This window comes from Rhinolophus ferrumequinum, chromosome 12 (genome assembly GCF_004115265.2).
Source record: "Rhinolophus ferrumequinum isolate MPI-CBG mRhiFer1 chromosome 12, mRhiFer1_v1.p, whole genome shotgun sequence".
Lineage (NCBI taxonomy): Eukaryota > Metazoa > Chordata > Mammalia > Chiroptera > Rhinolophidae > Rhinolophus > Rhinolophus ferrumequinum.
The window spans coordinates 48484249-48504216 of NC_046295.1; the positions used below are offsets into that span (position 1 = coordinate 48484249).

The 19968-nt window shown below is 32.4% G+C and overlaps 1 protein-coding gene across 6 annotated transcripts in view; it reads right to left on the reverse strand.

The window, feature by feature from the left end:
• AGTPBP1 (ATP/GTP binding carboxypeptidase 1) overlaps window positions 1-19968 on the reverse strand; it is a 136876-nt gene that overhangs the window by 20654 nt on the left and 96254 nt on the right. For all 6 annotated transcript variants that reach the window (XM_033122884.1, XM_033122882.1, XM_033122881.1 and 3 more), the window contains 8 exons: window positions 19124-19211; window positions 14824-14968; window positions 12042-12195; window positions 10841-11021; window positions 9328-9457; window positions 8043-8174; window positions 5502-5678; window positions 2657-2817 (listed from right to left, as the gene is read on the reverse strand). In XM_033122884.1, the coding sequence (XP_032978775.1) occupies window positions 2657-2817; window positions 5502-5678; window positions 8043-8174; window positions 9328-9457; window positions 10841-11021; window positions 12042-12195; window positions 14824-14968; window positions 19124-19211 (1168 nt within the window). The remainder of the gene's footprint in view (window positions 1-2656; window positions 2818-5501; window positions 5679-8042; window positions 8175-9327; window positions 9458-10840; window positions 11022-12041; window positions 12196-14823; window positions 14969-19123; window positions 19212-19968) is intronic.

Below are 19968 nucleotides of genomic sequence, written 5' to 3' on the forward strand. Positions count from 1 at the left end.
TTATACACAAATATCAAACTCAAAATGGATGAAAGACTAGAATATAGAACTGGAACCATAAAACTTCTCAAAGAAAACACAGGGGTAAGCTCTTTGACACCTGTCTTGTCAATGACCTTTTTTTTTTTTTTGATTTGATACAAAAAGCAAAGGCAACAAAAGCAAAAATAAGCTAGTAGGACTACATCAAACTAAACCATAAGGGTATTAATACCCAAAATATATAAGGAACTCACAGAAATCAAAAGCAAAAAAAAAAAAAAAAAAAAAAAACCAATTTAAAAATGGGACATTTTTTCCAAAGAAGACATACAAATGCCCAATACGTACATGGAAAGGTGCTCAACACCACCAATCATCAGGGAAATGCAAATCAAATGACAATGAGCTATTACTTCACATGTGTTAGGATGATTATTATACCAAAGACAAGAAATAACAAATGATAGTGAGGATGTAGAGTAGAGGGAACCCTTGCACACTGTTGCTGGAAATGTAAATTGGTATAGCTACTATGGAAAACAGTATGGTTGTTCTTCAAGAAATTAGAAATAGAATTACTATATAATTCAGCAATCCCACTTCTGAGTGTATAGCCAAAAGAAACAAATTCATTATCTCAAAGAGAGAGCTGTACTCCCATGTTCAAAGCAGTTTTATTCACAATAGCCAAAACATGGAAACAACTTAAGTGTCCACTGATGGATGAATGGATAAAACAAAATGTGGCATATAGATATACAATGGAATATTATTCAGCCTTTAAAAAGGAAATCCTCTCATTTGCTACAACATGGATGAACCTGGAGGGCATTATGCTAAATGAAATAAGCCAGACAAAGACAAATACTACATGAAGTGGTTGCCAGGGGCTGGGAGTGGGGAAATAGAAGTTGGTAAAAGGATGCAAACTTTTAGTTGTAAGATGAATAAGGTCTGAGGAAGTGATGTATAACATCGTGACTATAATTGATAACACTTAGTTGAATTGAGTTGTTTAAATGAAATTTGCTAAGAGGGTAGAAGAACTTAAATATTCCCACGCACACACACAAAGGTAATCATGTGAGGTGATGAATGGATATATTAGTAACTCAGTAGGGGAAATCCTTTCACAATGTGTACATATATCAAATCATCATATTGTATACTTTAAATATACTACAATTTTACTTGTGGATTATACTCCATAACGCTAGGGGAAAAAAGAATACATGAAATAACTTAAAAGGAGACTCTAAACAACTAACAATCTGTTATTTCCATTAAACATTATTAAACATTAAACAATTAAACATTATTTTTAAACATTATTATTAAACACTAAACAAATATGTTTATTTCCATTATTGTTTAACAGGCACTTTCAAGGGTAGAGAATTCAGGTAATCATTGTGTCAATTATCACATTGTAAAGAACAGAGTCATAATGAAAGTTTTACCATACTTAAAACTGATAAATTGATATATTTAACAGCATGGCAATACATTAAATCTAATGACAGGTTAATATTTAACAATAAAAATGATGAATGTTCTATAGAATGGGAGTATTCTTACACATATGCATCAAACTATAAATTGCTAAGCTCTAGTACTATGATTAAGAATGATACTAAATTATCTCTAATCCTATAACTGATCAAATTGTATATATATATATTGAATTTTAGGAACAAAAGTTCACCTATTTAGAAGAATATTTAGCAGATGAAGGTAATTTTCAAAGGGATACTAAATTAGCTATTTCTAGTATATGTAACCAGAAGGTTATTGGAAAGTCATCTACTATATAGAGACAGCAACAAAATATCTTTTAAAGTATGAATCCAAACTCCAAGCCCTCCTAATTTAGATATTATCTGATATAAATACTGTTTTCCACATTGCTTATTTTTGGGTTAAAAGTAAATCATTAAGATTATTGAAAACAGCATTCAAAATACAGGATATTTCATTAAAATCTCATCCAAATATCAATGTTAAAAGAATCAATGGGGCTGGCGCAGTGGCTCAGGCGGTTAGAGCTCCATGCTCCTAACTCTGAAGGCTCCCAGTTCGATTCCCACATGGGCCAGTGGGCTCTCAATCACAAGGTTGCCGGTTCAATTCTTTGAGTCCCGCCCCTTGGAACTAAGATTGAACACGGCACCTTGAGCTGAGCTGCCGCTGAGCTCCTGGACGGTTTAGTTGGTTGGAGTGCGTCCTCTCAAAGACACGGTTGCCGGTTCGACTCCCGCAAGGAATGGTGGGCTGTGCCCCCTGCAACTAGCAACGGCAACTGGACCTGGAGCTGAGCTGCGCCCTCCACAACTACGACTGAAAGAACAACAACTTGAAGCTGAACGGCAGCCTCCACAACTAAGATTGAAAAGACAACAACTTGACTTGGAAAAAAGTCCTGGAAGTACACACCGTTCCCCAATAAAGTCCTGTTCCCTTTCCCCAATAAAATCTTTAAAAAAAAAAAAAAAAAAGAAAGAATGAATCAAGACTATGATCACAATTTGGAACAAATATTAAATATGTAAATTATAATAATCCTAAAAATGCTCTTGGCTGGCAAAATCTCTGTGCCTTTCTTCTGCTTAACTAATTTAACAAAGTCTAACAGTATACAACAAGGTCACGACACAGTAAAACAAGTATGTCTTACCTAGTTACTTTGCAACTCGATTCAATCAAGTCATTCTCAAGGTCAAGCAGGCTGGAAGGCATATTATATTCCAATGGGGATGTCAGTCTTTTCAAACGCAACAGACCAACACAAAATTTTGCTCCCATCTCTTCCAATTCTCGAGTACCAATCTGTAAACCCTAAAAATAAAGCAATATTATACATGTAACTAGGATGTTTGCTATCCTCTGCCTGTGTCTCATTAAAATTACATAAAAGGAATGTATAACTATATTAGTAAAATTAAAAGGTTGGTACTTTTTATGGACCTAGGACTCAACAAACACAATGTATCTTTTAAAAATTTTTATTAAATTTATTGGGGTGACATTAGTTAGTAAAATCATATAGGTTTCAAATGTCTTAATATCAGATTACTCTTGGTCACAAAGGAAACTGACTGAAAAAAAACATTCCTAAAATGTCTATTCTTATTCACTATATGCAAACTATTTTCACCAATATACTGGGGAGGAAAAAAAAATAGATAAATATTTTGTGGTTATGTTACTCTTGAGGTTCATGTGTGAAATTATATTTTTACAAGATTTTGCTAATATTTCTTATAATCCACTACATTGGGTGCCAATCTTGAAATATTATAGTTTTAAAATCAAGACTCTAATTTATATACTTGAACATTATCTTAGAGGTACTTTTACTGTATGATTAACAAGCAAAAGTAAGGTAACTATGTCAAAAAAAAAAAAACAACACAAAAATCAAACAAATTTAAGCCAATGAGGTACTAGTAAAATAAGTTCCCATGTTCCATGTCAAGTAAGAAAGCCCATTTCAAATTTTGTCTACTAAAGCAAAGAGAAAATTTTACCACAACCCCCATACACTTTTTTACCCAACAGTTTTCCAATAAACAGTATAAAGTTTACCAAAAGTTAAATGAAAGCACCTAAAGGGATAAAAATGGACTGTAAATCAAGATATTGTTTATCATTTAATTTTCAGATAAAAATGAATCAAAAAGAAGTGAAATCCTTACACCAACAAAAGGTGCAGGTGTAGATGAGAGCTGACATCATTCAGAAAGAAAGTACTGGAAAATAGCTTTTCAAAGACCACAATAAAAGTACAGAGTAACTGAAGAAAATATATTGTAAAAATTGTTACTTAACCTACATGTAGTCCATGCCTTTATGATAATGATTGACTGAATGATTGTTTAGTTTGGCCATCTCCAAATATTCTAGGAAATGTGACCTAATTGACTTTATTAGAACATTCGATTGCCTTTCTTAATTTAAAAGTTTTATGAATTAGTTCATAGAAAATAAAAATAAAGGTTATTAATAGCCTAAAATACAGTATAAGAACATTTTTGAAGGTAAAGAGATCTGTTTCTTAAAATATAATCAGACTCACACAACTTATTACCTAACATTAATAAGTTTGAAAAGTGTATGTCATATGCATGTGTGGGGGTGGGAGTAGATGGAAATTCTGTACTTTGAGCTCAATTTTTCCATGAAACTAAAACTACTCTAAAAAACAAAAGTTTATTAAATCAAAAAATTTTTAAAAACTAGAAATAAGTATATGTTATGATCAAAGTATTGAATTTTAGACATAAAAAGAAAAAAGACACACTTGTCTCCATAAGAGTGAATAACCATTGGCAAAGTTGTCCACTAAAGCAATGATTAGGGGACAGGGTTAGGAGGCTGGAATGGTGCTCATGCTGTATTTCCTCTCTCACTATCATCATGCCCTTGGTAGACTAGAAGTCATTGTTTCACAGTATTTGAAGAGAATTCGAAAGATATTATATTTTGGAAGAATAGTATACTGTGGTTAACCTAAAATTTAGGGAAGAGTCACTCAACAGCAAGTACTGGAATTTAAGTTCTACTCTACTAGGCCCCAAGTGTTTGAAAGCCAGTTGCAAAATCTATACAATTATCGTCCAGTTTGTTACAGACTGAAAAAATCATTATTTAGGTTCTCCACTTAAACATTTTGACATCAACAATGTTTACATTTTTAATATTAACCAACGGGAAGATTTTTAACCCTTTCGAAACATAAAGTTATAACCATCTTTATATGAGGTACATGAAAATCACTATGAGATTCAATTTCTTCTTGCCCCATACCCCCAAAAAACCAAACCAAAACAGAATGAGTGGCATAATTAGCATGACACCTGAAAATCTTTCTGTGGCAAGAAAAGAAAGATAAATATTTGGGTTTTGCTGTTGCTTATCTAAAGTCCAATTCATTGCCAATTAAGTTCTCAATCTTTAAAATTAAAAAAATCAAAGTCACCTAACATTTTATCAATCTTTAATTTCAAAAGTGAAGTTTAAACTCTGGTTGTTTCCAATAAAAGCCTACAGCACCACAGAAGAGTAGTCTTAGTAAACAAAAAGAAAAATTTTTGAAGAAATATGCATTTCTTCAAAAAATTTTTGAAGAAATATGCATTTAAAAGTTACACACAAAAGAAACCTAAATATAAAAATATAAATAAGTGTTTATTTCTAAATGCACAAAAGTATACTTACATCCAATAAATTAAAATGATAGGAAAAAATGTAAATATGTACCATAACATGCTTTCTTAAAAATTATGAATCTAAGTAGACTTGAGCAATATTTTGTGAGAAACCAAAGAAAGCTATTTAGTTCAGAGAAAATTTTTTAAAAAATGTTTTTAAGACTACATGATTCAATTCCATTATTGCAAATTACATGTAATTCAGAATAACAAACGTATCATTTAATATATACTTGAAAACCACTGGACTATATATGGAAGCAAAGTTTTCAAATATTTATTATGGCTAGAAGTCCTGAGATGTTTTACCTTATATTTTCCCTGATCACAGCCACACAAAGTACTCTCCATGGTGTAGCTTCTTTGTACTCCTATCTCCCTCCAAACTACAACACGTGCTGTGGATTCTTTAGATTTTTCCACTACGAAGCTACAGCTGCTCATGCAAAATGCTGGGGCAATGTGGCTCAGTATCTTAGGCAAAGTCTGCAAAGATAAGAATGATAAAATACTTCAAGAAGTTGTTTTAATTAAAAATTTTAATTATTAAATAAAAAAATTTTTCATAAAAGCATAGTGATTAGAGTAGGAACATGTAAATCGTCTTGCTATACCCCCTGCTATTTAAAACATCAAAATAATTCTCTTACTAATTTAGAATCTCCTGATTTCCTAGACAAATAGTAATCAGGTAGAAAACAAAATGGAAGACAGTATCACATTGATAGTAGTAACCAATAAGCAGAATAAAACCATGTAAGAAAAACATGTTTAAAAAAATGATAGAATGTTTTAAAAATATGAAGAAACTGTAGTCATGAAAGATGGCTTCAGTAATAAACAGACTTAACACCATAAAAGGCAAGCATTCCTAAATTAATCAATCAAGCTAAGACAATCACAATCAAAAAGTCCGTAACATTTTTTGCCATTTAAAATTATTCTCAAATTCACCTGAAACTATAAATATGGCAGTACACCCAGGGAATTCCGAAAGAAAAGGCTATGACTAGAGAAATAATCCAACAGATATTAACCTAAATTATATAAAATACTATTATATAAAATTACTATAAAATTAGTAAGTAAAGTTTTAAAATGAAACTAAAAACAGTAATGTAAACATAGAACTATACTTTTAAATCTTGGAATGAGAAAAGTCTTTTTAAGCTTCAAAACCTAGAAGTCATTTTTTAAAACATCAACAAATATGATGAAAGTTTTAAACTACTACACATCATAAACAAAAAAATTTATAATAAACTTGTAATACGCATAAAGAATTCTTATTTTAAAAATAATAATAATTAGGTGCCTAGCACAAAAGCAAGCAAAACATATTTTTAAAAAGAGAGATAATAATTGGTCAAACATATGAAAAGATACTCAACATCATTTATAATTATAGATATGCAAATTAAAATCATCAGGTTTTGGGCTGGCACGGTGGCTCAGGCGGTTAGAGCTCCATGCTCCTAACTCCGAAGTCTGCTGGTTCGATTCCCACATGGGCCAGTGGGCTCTCAACCAGAAGGTTGCCAGTTCAATTCCTTGAGTCCCGCAAGGGATGGTGGGCAGCCCCCCCTGCAACTACCAACAGCAACTGGACCTGGAGCTGAGCTGTGCCCTCCACAACTAAGACTGAAAGGACAACAACTTGAAGCTGAACGGCAGCCTCCACAACTAAGATTGAAAGGACAACACCTTGACTTGGAAAAAAGTCCTGGAAGTACACGCTGTTCCCCAATAAAGTCCTGTTCCCTTTCCCCAATAAAATCTTAAAAAAAACAACAAAAAAAACCCATCAGGTTTTTTTTTTTTTAACCTGGCAAAGATGACAGTATGATGTAATAAGGGTGTGGAGAAACAGCACAACCACAATGAATAATAATAATTCATTGTATTGGGGAACATTAACTTGAACAATATTTATGGAGGACAATTTGGCAATACTAATCAAATGACTACCAACGGGGTATGACTAAATAAATTGTGGTACATCTATACAATAACAAAAATACACAATGGAAATCTTGTGTAATTGTCAAAAAGACTGAGACAGATCTAGATATGAGGACCAGGAAAGATGGGCAACAAACATGTGGAAAAACAAGTTGCTGTGAAGTATTTAAAAACAAAAACAAAAACAAAAACAAAAAAACTTTATATACTACATGTATATACATTTATGAATGAATGCTTAGAGGCAAGTCTCACAAAATATATGGTAAAACTGATTAGTGATTAACTAAAAGAGGATGACTTTCACTTACTACTCTGTATTTTCTGGAGTGTTTCCATTTTTATATAACGTTTATTTTATTTATTTTGAAAAGAGGAAAAAGAGAGGACACCAAAAAGAAAATGTGCTTTGAAGTTCTGCTAAGGGCAGTGATAAGTTACTGAAACTTTTGGGGAAAAGTTTGGGGTGTTTGTTTAGGCATAAATATAGTAGGAGAGGCTCTAGGACAGAACAGAATGCACACTGGACTTGAAGCAGTAAGACCTCTATTCAAACCTAGGCATACCTCAAAACACACGTATACATGTGGAAACATGGTATGTAATAGATGACTTTAGAAAATCAACAGAGGAAGGACATAACATTTAACAAATGGTTATACATGGGAAAAGTAAAATTAGATCCCCACATCTCATAAAAAATAAATTCCAAACTGATTACAAATTTAAACGTAGAAGCAAAAAATTTTAGAACACTTAAAATGAAAAATCTGAAACAAAAATGACAAAATGACATTTACTAAGTCTGAGTAGTTCATATGTTAAACAATTTTCTGTAGTTTTACACGTTTGAAATTCAAAAACCCCTGACTTGTCTGTAATAATTACCCTGTACCCTGTATCTTCCACAACATCACAGGAAGTTGCATTATCATTGGTATGCCACACTGTCTCTTTGATGCTGCAGCCATACATAAATACATTCTTCTTTCGGGAGTGGCCATGATAATCACAATAAACCTTGAAAAAAATAATATATTTATATTAAAAACCTTCAAATCATATATTGCCAAGTAAATCTAGTTAATATCAAGCCACTAAACAGGTCTGTGTTCCTTGATCCTTTTTTTGTAACGGAGCTACCATTTAACAAATAGAATCAACAAAAGTAGTAATATCTAGTTTTGGAAAGAAATTTGTGATTAATTCTAGAATGGCTGGAAAGTCTTTTGCAAGGCCTGCATTAAGCCATGAGTTCCACTCTTTCTTTTGTATCTACTATTCACCATTTTAAAAAATAATAATTATAGGTCAAATCTGTACCTGTCGTCATCACTGCCCCAAGGGTTGTTAAGATATTTACCTTATTTAAAAGAACACGAAAATGCTCTCATGAAAAAACTATAAAAAAAGTGTGTAGTTTCAATTCAATTTTTAAGAACATCATTTTAAAAATGACAACTGAAGGACAAACTCGCATGTCAATTTTGCCCCTCTGCGAAGTGTTTCTATCTTTTCCAAAGGAAAATTAACTCATTCTAAACAAAAGCTGCTGAAAACAAAAGAAATATATACAGATAGTGCCAAAAAAATTGTATACACATTTTAAGAAAGGAAAAAAACTGTATTAAAATTGTAATACTCAATATATTACTGATAATAAAAGATGAATACAAGTCATGTGTATGCTTTCTTTGACACCCCCGGTATATACAGTTCAGCAGAGTCTCCCACCATGTCTATACTACCTTACCTGTATGTGTACTCGAGACTTACCAGCTTCAGAGTTAACTAAAGAGCTCAGAAATAAGCTTGTACTAGTTTGAAAATTTGGAAAATACTGTTAACCTTGTTGTTCAAACAGTGATGTTAAATACCTAATATTTACACAATCAGGAGTTACCAATATTCATAAACAAAATAGAAAAGTAAAGGGCTTGTGATAATTATAAAAATTAAATCTGATGAAATAAGAATATAAATACATTGTATTAATTTGACACCATAATTAACACACAAGTGATTAATAACAGGAAAAGATATTTTAAAGAAACTGCTTCTGAAAATAACACTTAGCTTTTATAACCAGAAAATAATGTGTAAAATACTAAGTCACTAACCAACAAAATGATGTCTTTAACTGTACAAAGTACAAACAAATATTGCCACTTACCAGTGGTAAACGTTTTACTGCAGCCAGGTACTGTAGCAGCCCCTTAGCATGGTAAATTGTAGGATGTAAATCTGGATTTGGACTTTGCCACTGTCTATTCAAATCCTCTCCACTTAAAGAGCAGCGGTGACTACACATATGTAAACACAATGATAGACAAACGCTGGTACCAATAAATTCTTACATACATTTAATTTTATGAATCTATTCCATTAAATATTTCAAATAGGTATAAAGGTTGGCTCAACAGAATGCATATTTTAGTCAACAATATAGTCAACAAATAATCATTAAGCATTTGCTATATCCAAGATCTTGTGTTACATGCACTTAACTGTGGTAAGCTTTTAGATTTATAGGTCAAAACTTTCAAGTTATAGAAACAAATTAATGCTCAATTCTGGGGTTTTGTTCCATACACCATAAAATTAATTGTCATATTTTTCCATTCTGACTACATAATAATCATTTATTATACTATTTTGATTGTATTAATTATTATTAAAAGTGCGCTGGGCCCTTCTAAGAAAGATAAGTACATATTTTTGTAAAAATTCAAATACATTTTCATTTAATTGTAGGTATTAAGTATTAAAGCCAGTGAGCAAAAATTTAAGCAAACAATCAAAAGGTGATAGCATAAAAGATTCATGCTATCGTTATTGAATAAATAAAATATGGTACCCTCAACTTTGGAGAAGCTCACGTGAAATCCCATCTCTCAGAAGCACTAAAGAGACCTTGTCTAATTGCCACAACAAATGAACTGTACTAATAACAAGCTACCTCCACTTACAAAGTAGTTATCTTCTAGTATGTCCTGTCTAAAGAGTTATTTCTGTCAGAAACTATACTTCCTCATATCAGAAAGAAATTAGCAGATGGAGTTAATACTCCCTATCAGAAGATATCTCAGAAGATCTAAATTTTACAACAAACTAAGACCATACCATTGACAAATTTAAAAAGAAAGGAAGAGCATGTGTTAAAAAAATCTTTTTCGGGGAGGCCGGTTAGCTCAGTTGGTTAGAGCACATGCTCTTAACAACAAGGTTGCCGGTTTGATCCCCACATGGGCCACTGTGAGCTGCGCCCCCCACAATTAGATTGAAATAACTACTTGACTTGGAGCTGATGGGTCCTGAAAAAAACACACCTAAATAAATAAAAGTTTAAAACAAAACAAAACAAAAAAAAGTGTTAAAAAAAAATCTTTCTCATATCCTGACACTGATTTTTCTAAAACAATTCAAGCAAGACATACATTTTATGTAAACATATTCTCATGAATAAATACAGAATTTATCAAACTATCATACTATCATACTATTACTAATATTAAGTATATTTTCATTTAAAAATATCTTAGATGAATTGCCCACAAAATTTCTTTGTTCTAGAAAAAAATCACTAGATTTGTTTTCCAAATTAACCTGGAGGATATTATTTCAACAAGTTTATACAGGACCACCACAATAATCTATGGTATTTCTATAACTATTGCTTAACTTACTTTCCATTGATGACACCATCTGGATTTAGCATGGGGACAATTTTAAAAATATAGCATTCTCGTAAGCTCTGAGCAGTAGGGTTATTACTCATGAGATACTCCAATGTTCCTTTCATTACCCAACTTGCATTGGTTTCTCCAGGATGTACCCGAGCAGATAAGAAAACGTAAGGGCGATTTCCTAAAGTACATATAAAATCTCAAATTAAAATAACAGCTACTAGAAGTTAGTATGATGCTTGACTTTGGGGCTTTAGAAATATTTCCACTCAACTGGGAATTCTGATATAAATTCATAGCAGAACTCACCATGTACCTACTATAAACAAGCACTGTATTGGCCCTTTAGAGGAAACATAAAACCCATATAAGCCGTGTCCTAAAGGAGTTCATAATATGAACATAGCACAATAACTAGTATTTGAGTCACTTATTTCCCAATGATTAATATAACATATAAAATTCTTGGTTTTATAAAGAACAAGTAGTTAAGGAAGTTTTAAATATAAATTTATTATTCATAAAATCATGGGGAAAAGAAAGAAAATATAATCTTATCCCTGTTTTACAGTCACTATGACAAACAGAGATTTACAAAGAAAACTATTTTCACTATACATTTAGATATATACAACTACAAAAATAACACTCAGCTCACCTTGCTCATATTTTCATGCATAGCAAGCTCTTTCCTGAAAATACTTTACCTTCTTATCAAAATTAGAACAGCTTTCTTTTTTTTCTACCACAGCTGTACAACTGAGACAACTTTTAAAAAATAAATGGCAGGAAAAAACAAGTAGCTATTTGGTGCTAGTGTCAAAACACTTGATAGGTTTCTGGTGGTTTTATTTATAAGTAAAATTAGCTATAAATTTTTTAATATATTTTTAATACTTTTTAAAATTTATTTTCTGACGGTATTTATTACATGAAGTCTTAAAATAATTTGTTGTATTACACCTTGGGTACGACTTCCAAGGATGAGAACTACAGAATAGTAGTATCAAAAGAGACCTTAAAAATCATCTCATACAGCTCCCTTATTTTTGAGATGAGGAAACTGAATCCTAGGGCTAGACAGTAACAGGACCAAGACTTCTGATGCCTATTTCTAGTATTACTGCCCTTACAAAATATATATGAAGCAAAGAAAAATAAGTAAGAATGATTGTACTTTGAGTGAAGAAGACAGACTTACTGAATTGACAGATATGTTCATAATAATTAGACTCTGGCATTGCTGTTATAGTCACCAAGGGACAGCTGTTTCCAGACAGGGTTTCACATAACACATCTTTTCGAAAATAGATTTGCTGAGGATTGTGTGCTGATTCCAATTTTTGAAGATGCATCTTGATAAAAATTTAAAAGCAAAGTATACAATCATTTAAAAACTCCCTATGATAAATAGAAATAAATGCATCTAGATCTCCACATAACTAAAAGTGGATCAGATTCCTAATCCCTTCTCTGGGACCCTCAGGGGGCTAGATGTAGTTCAAATGTCAGTATTTGGGGAACTCGAGAAAGGGGATAGATGCAGCATTAAATGTGCAATGCCACCAGCTGGGTCAGCGGCAGTAGCCTGTATAAGCACATTATTATTTCTGCAGCAAAACATATAAAGAGTCACTCTAAGTAGAATCAACATTCTAAATAAGCTCACATCAGTTTAGGCCAGGCTTTACTGCCAAATGGGTTATGAAAAAGCTTTTGGTTTTCAAAGCGTTCTCAATTTTGAAATTAGAAGTGACTATAGAACTTCAACAGCAATCTAAATTATGCAGAATAAAAATTATGTAGGACAAATTTTTTTTAACAACTTTCCCTGATTTCAAGATTAATATAGGTTCGTTACGAAATGTCTGGAAGACACAGAAAGTACAAAGAAAAAATTTAAAACACAAATAATTGCATCATTTAGACTACTACTGACAAATGCCAATGTATAGAGACAAAACTGTAATTACATGTAAGACTTTTTATAGCCTGCTTTTATCACTTAATAATTTAAACATATATGCACATATTCATAATTATGAATACTATACCATATCATTAAACATGTTAAACATGTGTCTTTTGAAAATACAAGTCTTAATGGTTTTAGTATATGGTTATACCAAAAATAAATTGTTTAATCCCTTATTCTAAGATACTTAGTTGGTTTCCAAACTTTTGCTATATTCATTCACATAATCACTATTTACTGTGTAGTCATTACTTCTGTGCCAGAAACTGCACCAGGCATTGGGGATATAACAATGAATAAATGGACCCTACCCTAGGGAAAATACAGAGTGCTGTGATAGCTTGTAGTAAGGGGAGGGGAGCCCAGCCACGTCTGGGCAGTGAGGAAAGGTGGTCTAGAAAAAGTAACATTTAAATTGAGATCCAAAGGATGAGTAAAGAGGATAGAGAAGAGTGCTGCAGGCAGAAGGAAATTGTATAGGAAGACCAACAAAGAAGAAGGGCATTTCAAAGAACTGAAAAAAATTCCTAACAGCTAGACCAGAAAGAAAGGCTGAGCTATAGAGAATTTAACACAGAATGAAGGGCCTGTCTTTCCCAAAGCATAATATATGCACTACTGGTATTGAGATAACTAAGTTATGTGTGGATAATCTTTAAAAAAAATTTTAATAGCTATGTATTTTACTGTGAACTAGAAAAAAGTCTACACATTAAACCTGTAATTCCCTGGATATTAACTTAGGATGAGGATAAACTTTTAAAAATGAATTATTTTAAAGTCTATTTGAAGATGAATATTAAGGAAATAATACTTCACACACTATGTGGATATGGCAAAAATTGTGGAAGATAGTAGAGAAATGACTGAATGAACCATGGTAAGAATTTTAGACTTTCTATATGGCTAGAAAAATCACTAAGGAGTTTTAAGCAGGGGATTTATATGATTAGATTTGCCATCAAAGAGCCCTCTTGCTACAGTGTGGAAAAAGACTGATGAAGAGGAGAGAGTACAAAAGTATAGTTCTAGGACACCAGTTAGAAAAAAGTTGGCAGAAGTCCAGGTGAGAAACAATGGTCATGTCTGGAAAAGGTCATGGGATTAGAAGACAGTAGGGGAATTAAAAATATATTAAAAAGGTAAACATCAGTAAAGAACAATAACATATAACCATGTAAATAATGACACTACATATTCTAATGCTATGTTGTGTTATGTTATTTAGCGTAGAAAGATACCTGATTACACCTTTATTGTAGGTTGGTTGTTTCAACATTTACTAAAATGAAGTAAGCCTCATTTTGTGTTCTCAGCCTTGATATCTCTTCTGTTCTATGGACTATGTTTTCTCTCATTTTCCCTCGTTAATAATTTGGAAGCTTGGTTCTAACCAGAGTGCTCCAATTTCTTTCTGGGTAAATTGATCATACCTTTATGATTCTTGATCATTAGGACAGATATTCTGTTCTGAGAATAAATCTACCACAGTAAATACTTGAATTCATTTGTTTTGTTTTGTTTTACAATGCAAATAATCACACATCTTGAAGAACCCACAAAACAACTCATACCCGAAATTCTAAGTAATCTGGATCTAGGAGTCCATATAAAACCATTGGAAGAAATTAATTCCCTACAGAAAAACTTAAATTGCATCCACATTTTCTATTGTTACATTTTCTATGAGATTCAATGCTTCTCACTAAACAAGTAGAAATCTCACCTAGTTAAAAATCTGTAAATCGTGGAATCTTAGAGAACTATAGATTTCTACCCAAAGATGGAAAGTAAAAATCATGTCAAATTTCCTTAGTATTTCTATTATATAAAGGCTACATTCTCATTTTACACCCTTTAATGTTTACAACAAATATTGTATTGTTATCTAAAATCTTCAACACTGGATCTTATTTTAATAAGATATTAAAGCAATTTTTCTTCATTTATCTTGCCACATATGCACATAACAGGACAATGGTCATAATACAACTTAATGAGTTCTCACCTGCAAAGTTGAATACGTATATGGATAGTGATAAGCAAAGTAGCAAACATCATCTTTATGTGGAAAATTGATGGTGAATGTAATTGTATAGTAGGATTTTCCCTTTTGCCCACCTGCAGCAACTGAACTTCTTGAGAAGTGATTTCTGCAACAGAAAAGCATAGAACATGTTTATCTCATCCACACAAAAATTCTGATTTTCCTTGCTATTTTGTTAAACAACTTCAGGGGAAATAAAAAGGAAAACCATGTTTGTAAAAAATGTAACTTAAACAATCTATGAAAATAGACTTTGTACTAATAAAGCAGTTAACTGCTATGAGCCAACATAATTACTTTTCACTTCTGGATTTACTAATTAAATGGAGCTAAAACACTCTATACATCGATGACATTTTTAGAACCCTATTCTTTGATAGCCATATACATTACTGGTAGGCAATAATCACCAATAGTGCTACAACCATTAGATGAAAGGCTGATGGACGCCTTTGCAGTAGATGGATCAGTAATTCATTAATCAATGAATTCCCTAATCAATCTTAAGATTACAAAAAAGAAATAACCAGAGAAGATATGTTTCCTGATTCACTGCACCATCTATTAAGTATTTTTGCCAAAAATCAAACCTGAAGTTGATCAAGTTTCTAGATTTAACTGCTAGTTTATAGGAAATAATGAGAGAATTCGTTAACACCACAGGGATACAATCAGCAAAATCCAAAATGTGGAAAATCCTACATGACACATGATCTAGTTTCAACAAATAAAGGAGAAATAAGAGACAAAGGGAAGCCTATAAAATAAAAGAGTCTTAAGAGACATATCAACAAAAATCAAATGCAATGTGTAGTCCTTGATTGGTCTGATTGAAACAAACCAACTAGAAAATAACATTTATGAGATAATTGGGGACATTTGAACATTGACTGGATATTTTATCATATTAAGAAATTTCCTTAGGTGTGATAATGGCATTGCATTTATGTTGTCTTAAATATGTATCTCCAAAAGACAAAAACCTCTGAAGTATTTATGGATAAAATGTGACATCTGGAAATGCATTTAAAAATTCAGAGTGAAGGTGGAGATGAAAGTATAACTAAAAACTAACCATGTATTGATCACTGTTGAAACTGGGTGATGAATGCATGGGGTCTCATTATCTTATTATTTGCTTTTGTAAATGTTTAAAGATTTCCATAATATAGAGTTTTATTTAAAACTAGACAGTACTTTAAATACCACTGACATACAATGAGCTAAAAAAGCTTTGCCTATCAACTTAATTTCTAAAATTCCAAATCACCTTGTATTATTTAAGCCACCAACTAAAGAAAAGCATGGCCTATAGACTATTTATACACACACACAGACAATCGAGATATTTTCAAATTGTTAGTCCTCATTAACTTGGCCATTATATCTTGAATACATACTCAATGACAAGGTGCTATAGGTTGAAGAAAATGAGAAGTTCCAGAACTACACCCTACTGACTCCTTTCCTCCAAAAATTTAACATCTGATTGGAAAGTATTTATACCACCACATTATAGCTATATGGCAATTTATAGGGTATATTCTCTCCTATAGGGTGAAAGGCAGTTTTCTTCTCATTTTACAGATGAGACGAACAAGCATTGGAGGACTTGGCTGATGTGAAAAGTTAAGACACAATGAAAAAATAGTCGACTTTAATCCTCACTATCTGGATTTCAGGCTTTGGGAAAACAACTAGGAAAGTGCTTGTTACATAGAAAGTGTAATAAATGTATGCTGAATTAAACTGAATTGCAATTCCAGATCTGGAAGTAGCCAAAAGAAAAAACAAAAATGAAACTAAACAAATGAAAATCTTGCCTTCACTCCTTACACATAGAATAGAACAACCTCCTGTCGTGCTATGACCACTCACTTTACAATGTAAAAAAGAAAAGCATTCACTGACTAATCATTTCTATTGTGCAAAGAGAAATGTGAAAGAAATAATACTTTTTACAAAATTTTTTTATTAGTTTCAGGAGCACAAGACAAAGTAATACTTAGATGTTTATCATTTATATCCCTCACACTGTGTGAACCCCCCTCCCCCATCCACTATCCCTCTGACATCGCACACAGCCATTACATTTCCACTATCTCTATTCCTAATGCTGTACTCCGCTTCTTGTAAGTATATACATACATATATATACACATATATATATAAAATTATAGTTGGCATTCGTTATTGTTCAGCTTCAGGTGTACAGTGCAGTGATCAGGCATCTACATCACCCCTGAAGTGGTCTCCCAAATGGGACACGTGTCCATCAGATACCCTACAAAATCTTTACAACATTATTGATTACATTTCCCAAATTAATTTTCAAAACCCCGTGGCCATCTTGTGGTTACCGACTGTTTTCTAATCCCCTCACCTTCCCCCTTACCCCCACCCCCCCGCCCATCTAGCAACCCTGTTTTTCCTCTATGTCTCCAAAACTGTTTCTGATTAGTTCATTCACTTATTCTTTTCTTTAGATTCCGCATATAAGTGAGATCAGAAATAATACTTTTTGAAAAACACTGTTTCACCCTTTAGCAGTCTAAATCATTCTGCAAAGAGATAAATGGTGAGAGTATTTTTGTATTAGCCTACTATTACAAAATTATGAAATTTACTCAGGTACAGATGAATTACATATAACCTTATACCGATGATCCTCATTTATTTACTACCCATTTTGCTAATAGAAGTGGAGGAAAACCCCTACTGAGATGAATTCCAAGGAACATTTCCTTTCCCAGAAGGTAACAGTACTTAAGACCTAGGTTTTTCCAAGCCATGTCATAAACCAGCTGTGTCCAAACTTTTTCAACGGTTTTCACCAAGGGCCATATGTGGTAAAATACACAAACAGCCGGGCCACTCACTCGAAGTGAAGTACGTATTGCCTCACCTGGTTTATTTAAGTAAACTAAATCTATTTTTGGAATTTGCTGCGGGCCAATTAACAACGGATCGCAGCCGCAGTTGGCCCGCGGGCCGCAGTTTGGACACCCCTGTCATAAACCATTAAAAACAGTTTAATTTTAGAAGGCTTCTTCTAACTGATAAAACTAAACTATATTAGTGCTAGTTAAGCACAATATAAAAAGTCAAAATCCCCTAAACAAAAATGTTAGAATTAAGATTAACAACAGAAGAAATAGAGGTGTCACCGCTTTCAATAGATATCTGGAAACATATCACACGTAGAAACAAAAGGGGAAGCAAGGAATATGATAATCCTAAATTATTTAGAGTGCATTTGAAGAATAATGCAATCATTCCATTGAAGGAATAAATGATTTCTAGCACTTACTTCTAACTCAATAACCATTTGAAGTTGAACTGTATAAGGTGACACAACTGTGGAATACATCTCCAGGTAAAATATTTTGGAAATTAAAATGAGATAAATATTCATGTGCAGAAGAAAAAAGATAAGAATTGTACTTAATACCATGGGAACAACAAAAAGCCACTGTAAATTATTTCCTAGAATTTCTAATTTCAGTTTTATTCAATGAAGTTTCCAGAGTTTTAAAGCTAGCTATTTAAGTGGTGGAGACAAAGATTTGTAGCTCAGTCTACCCATCTACATAAAACACATTTTACAGCTGACTCTTGAAAAGCTTTGGAAGTTAGGGGCACCAACCTCCTCACAGTCAAAAATCCAAGTATAACTTTGACTCCCTCTAAACTTAATTACACTAGTTGTCCCTTGGCATCCATGGGGGGTTGGTTCCAGAACTCCTGCAGATACCAAAATTAGCTCAGGTCTCCTGTGTACGTAATATGGCATACATCAATGAATACAGTCAGCCTTTTGTATCTATGGAATCCCAACCATGGATCAAAAACACTACAGGTATTTATTGAAAAAAATCCCCATATAAGTGGACTTGTGCAGTTGTTCAAGAGTCCACTGTCCACTGTATTTCCACTAAATATACCCCGTAAATGGATCTCAAATTTTAAGGTGTCTGTTAGAAGTAATACCAAAGCATATCTACCTCTCCTAAAGGGAGTCAAATATATGATGATGCAAGGAGAACTGACTCTGGGTGGTGCACTCAATGCAATATATAGATGATGTACCATAAAACTGTACACTTGAAACCTATGTAATTTTAATAACCAACTTCACCCCAATAAGTTTAATAAAGCATAACCCAATTCAAAGAATGCAATAATTATTTTTTATTTTTAAACTGAAATAATGAATAGCCCCTTCTATAAGCTGATGTCCTGTTATTTTTAGAATACTTACTTATAGTAACAAATGTCAGTCCCCACACGAGTCCACCATGGTCTGGCATTTAATGCTTCCTGAACTGAATACATAAGTGGTTGCATACCTTTGACGGAGACAGAAAAAGAAGAGAGAAAATTCTTTTCAGAATTTTTGAGTTAAGAATTAATCTTGCCATTGTAGAAAGCACCAAACATTCAGGAAGCTAAAAGAAAACAAATTTCTGTTTGTAGTATGTACTAAAAAAAAAAAAAAAATCTGAGAAATTTCTTTAAAGTCTCCTAAGTCAATCAAATGATATGCTTTAATAACCAGTTTAACTAAAGTAGGATTACAGCTTTAATGAGTGAAAAGTTACTAAACATTTTTCTATTACCTTTTCTACATTAGATCAATTAAAAATGAGTGAAAGAGTAAATAATATATAAATAAATAGTGTATGATCACCCCTCTAGCTCTCCATGGATTATCTACAATGAGATAAGGGAAAAAATGCCACCAAAATGGCATGATTGTTTTCTTCCTCAACCTTCTTCATACAAATATTTGTTTACAGCAGGGAGGAGGAGGAGAGACTGTTAACAAAAAAATAGGATTGACTAGTATTTTTTCTTGGGCAGTTTTAGAAATATACTTCCCACATGAACTTTAAAATCATTTATCCAATTTCATAAAAGAATGTACTAGGCTTCTAACTGGACTTAATGAAATTCATATGTTAGTTTTAGAAAGGGTGACAATTTTTATTGAGATGTGATTTGACTTTCCTTAAATTCTAACTTAAAGATATAATCATTTTAATTTTCTTGCTACAGAACTGTTTTGTCAAACTTATTTCTGAGTATTTTATTAGTCTGTAGTTT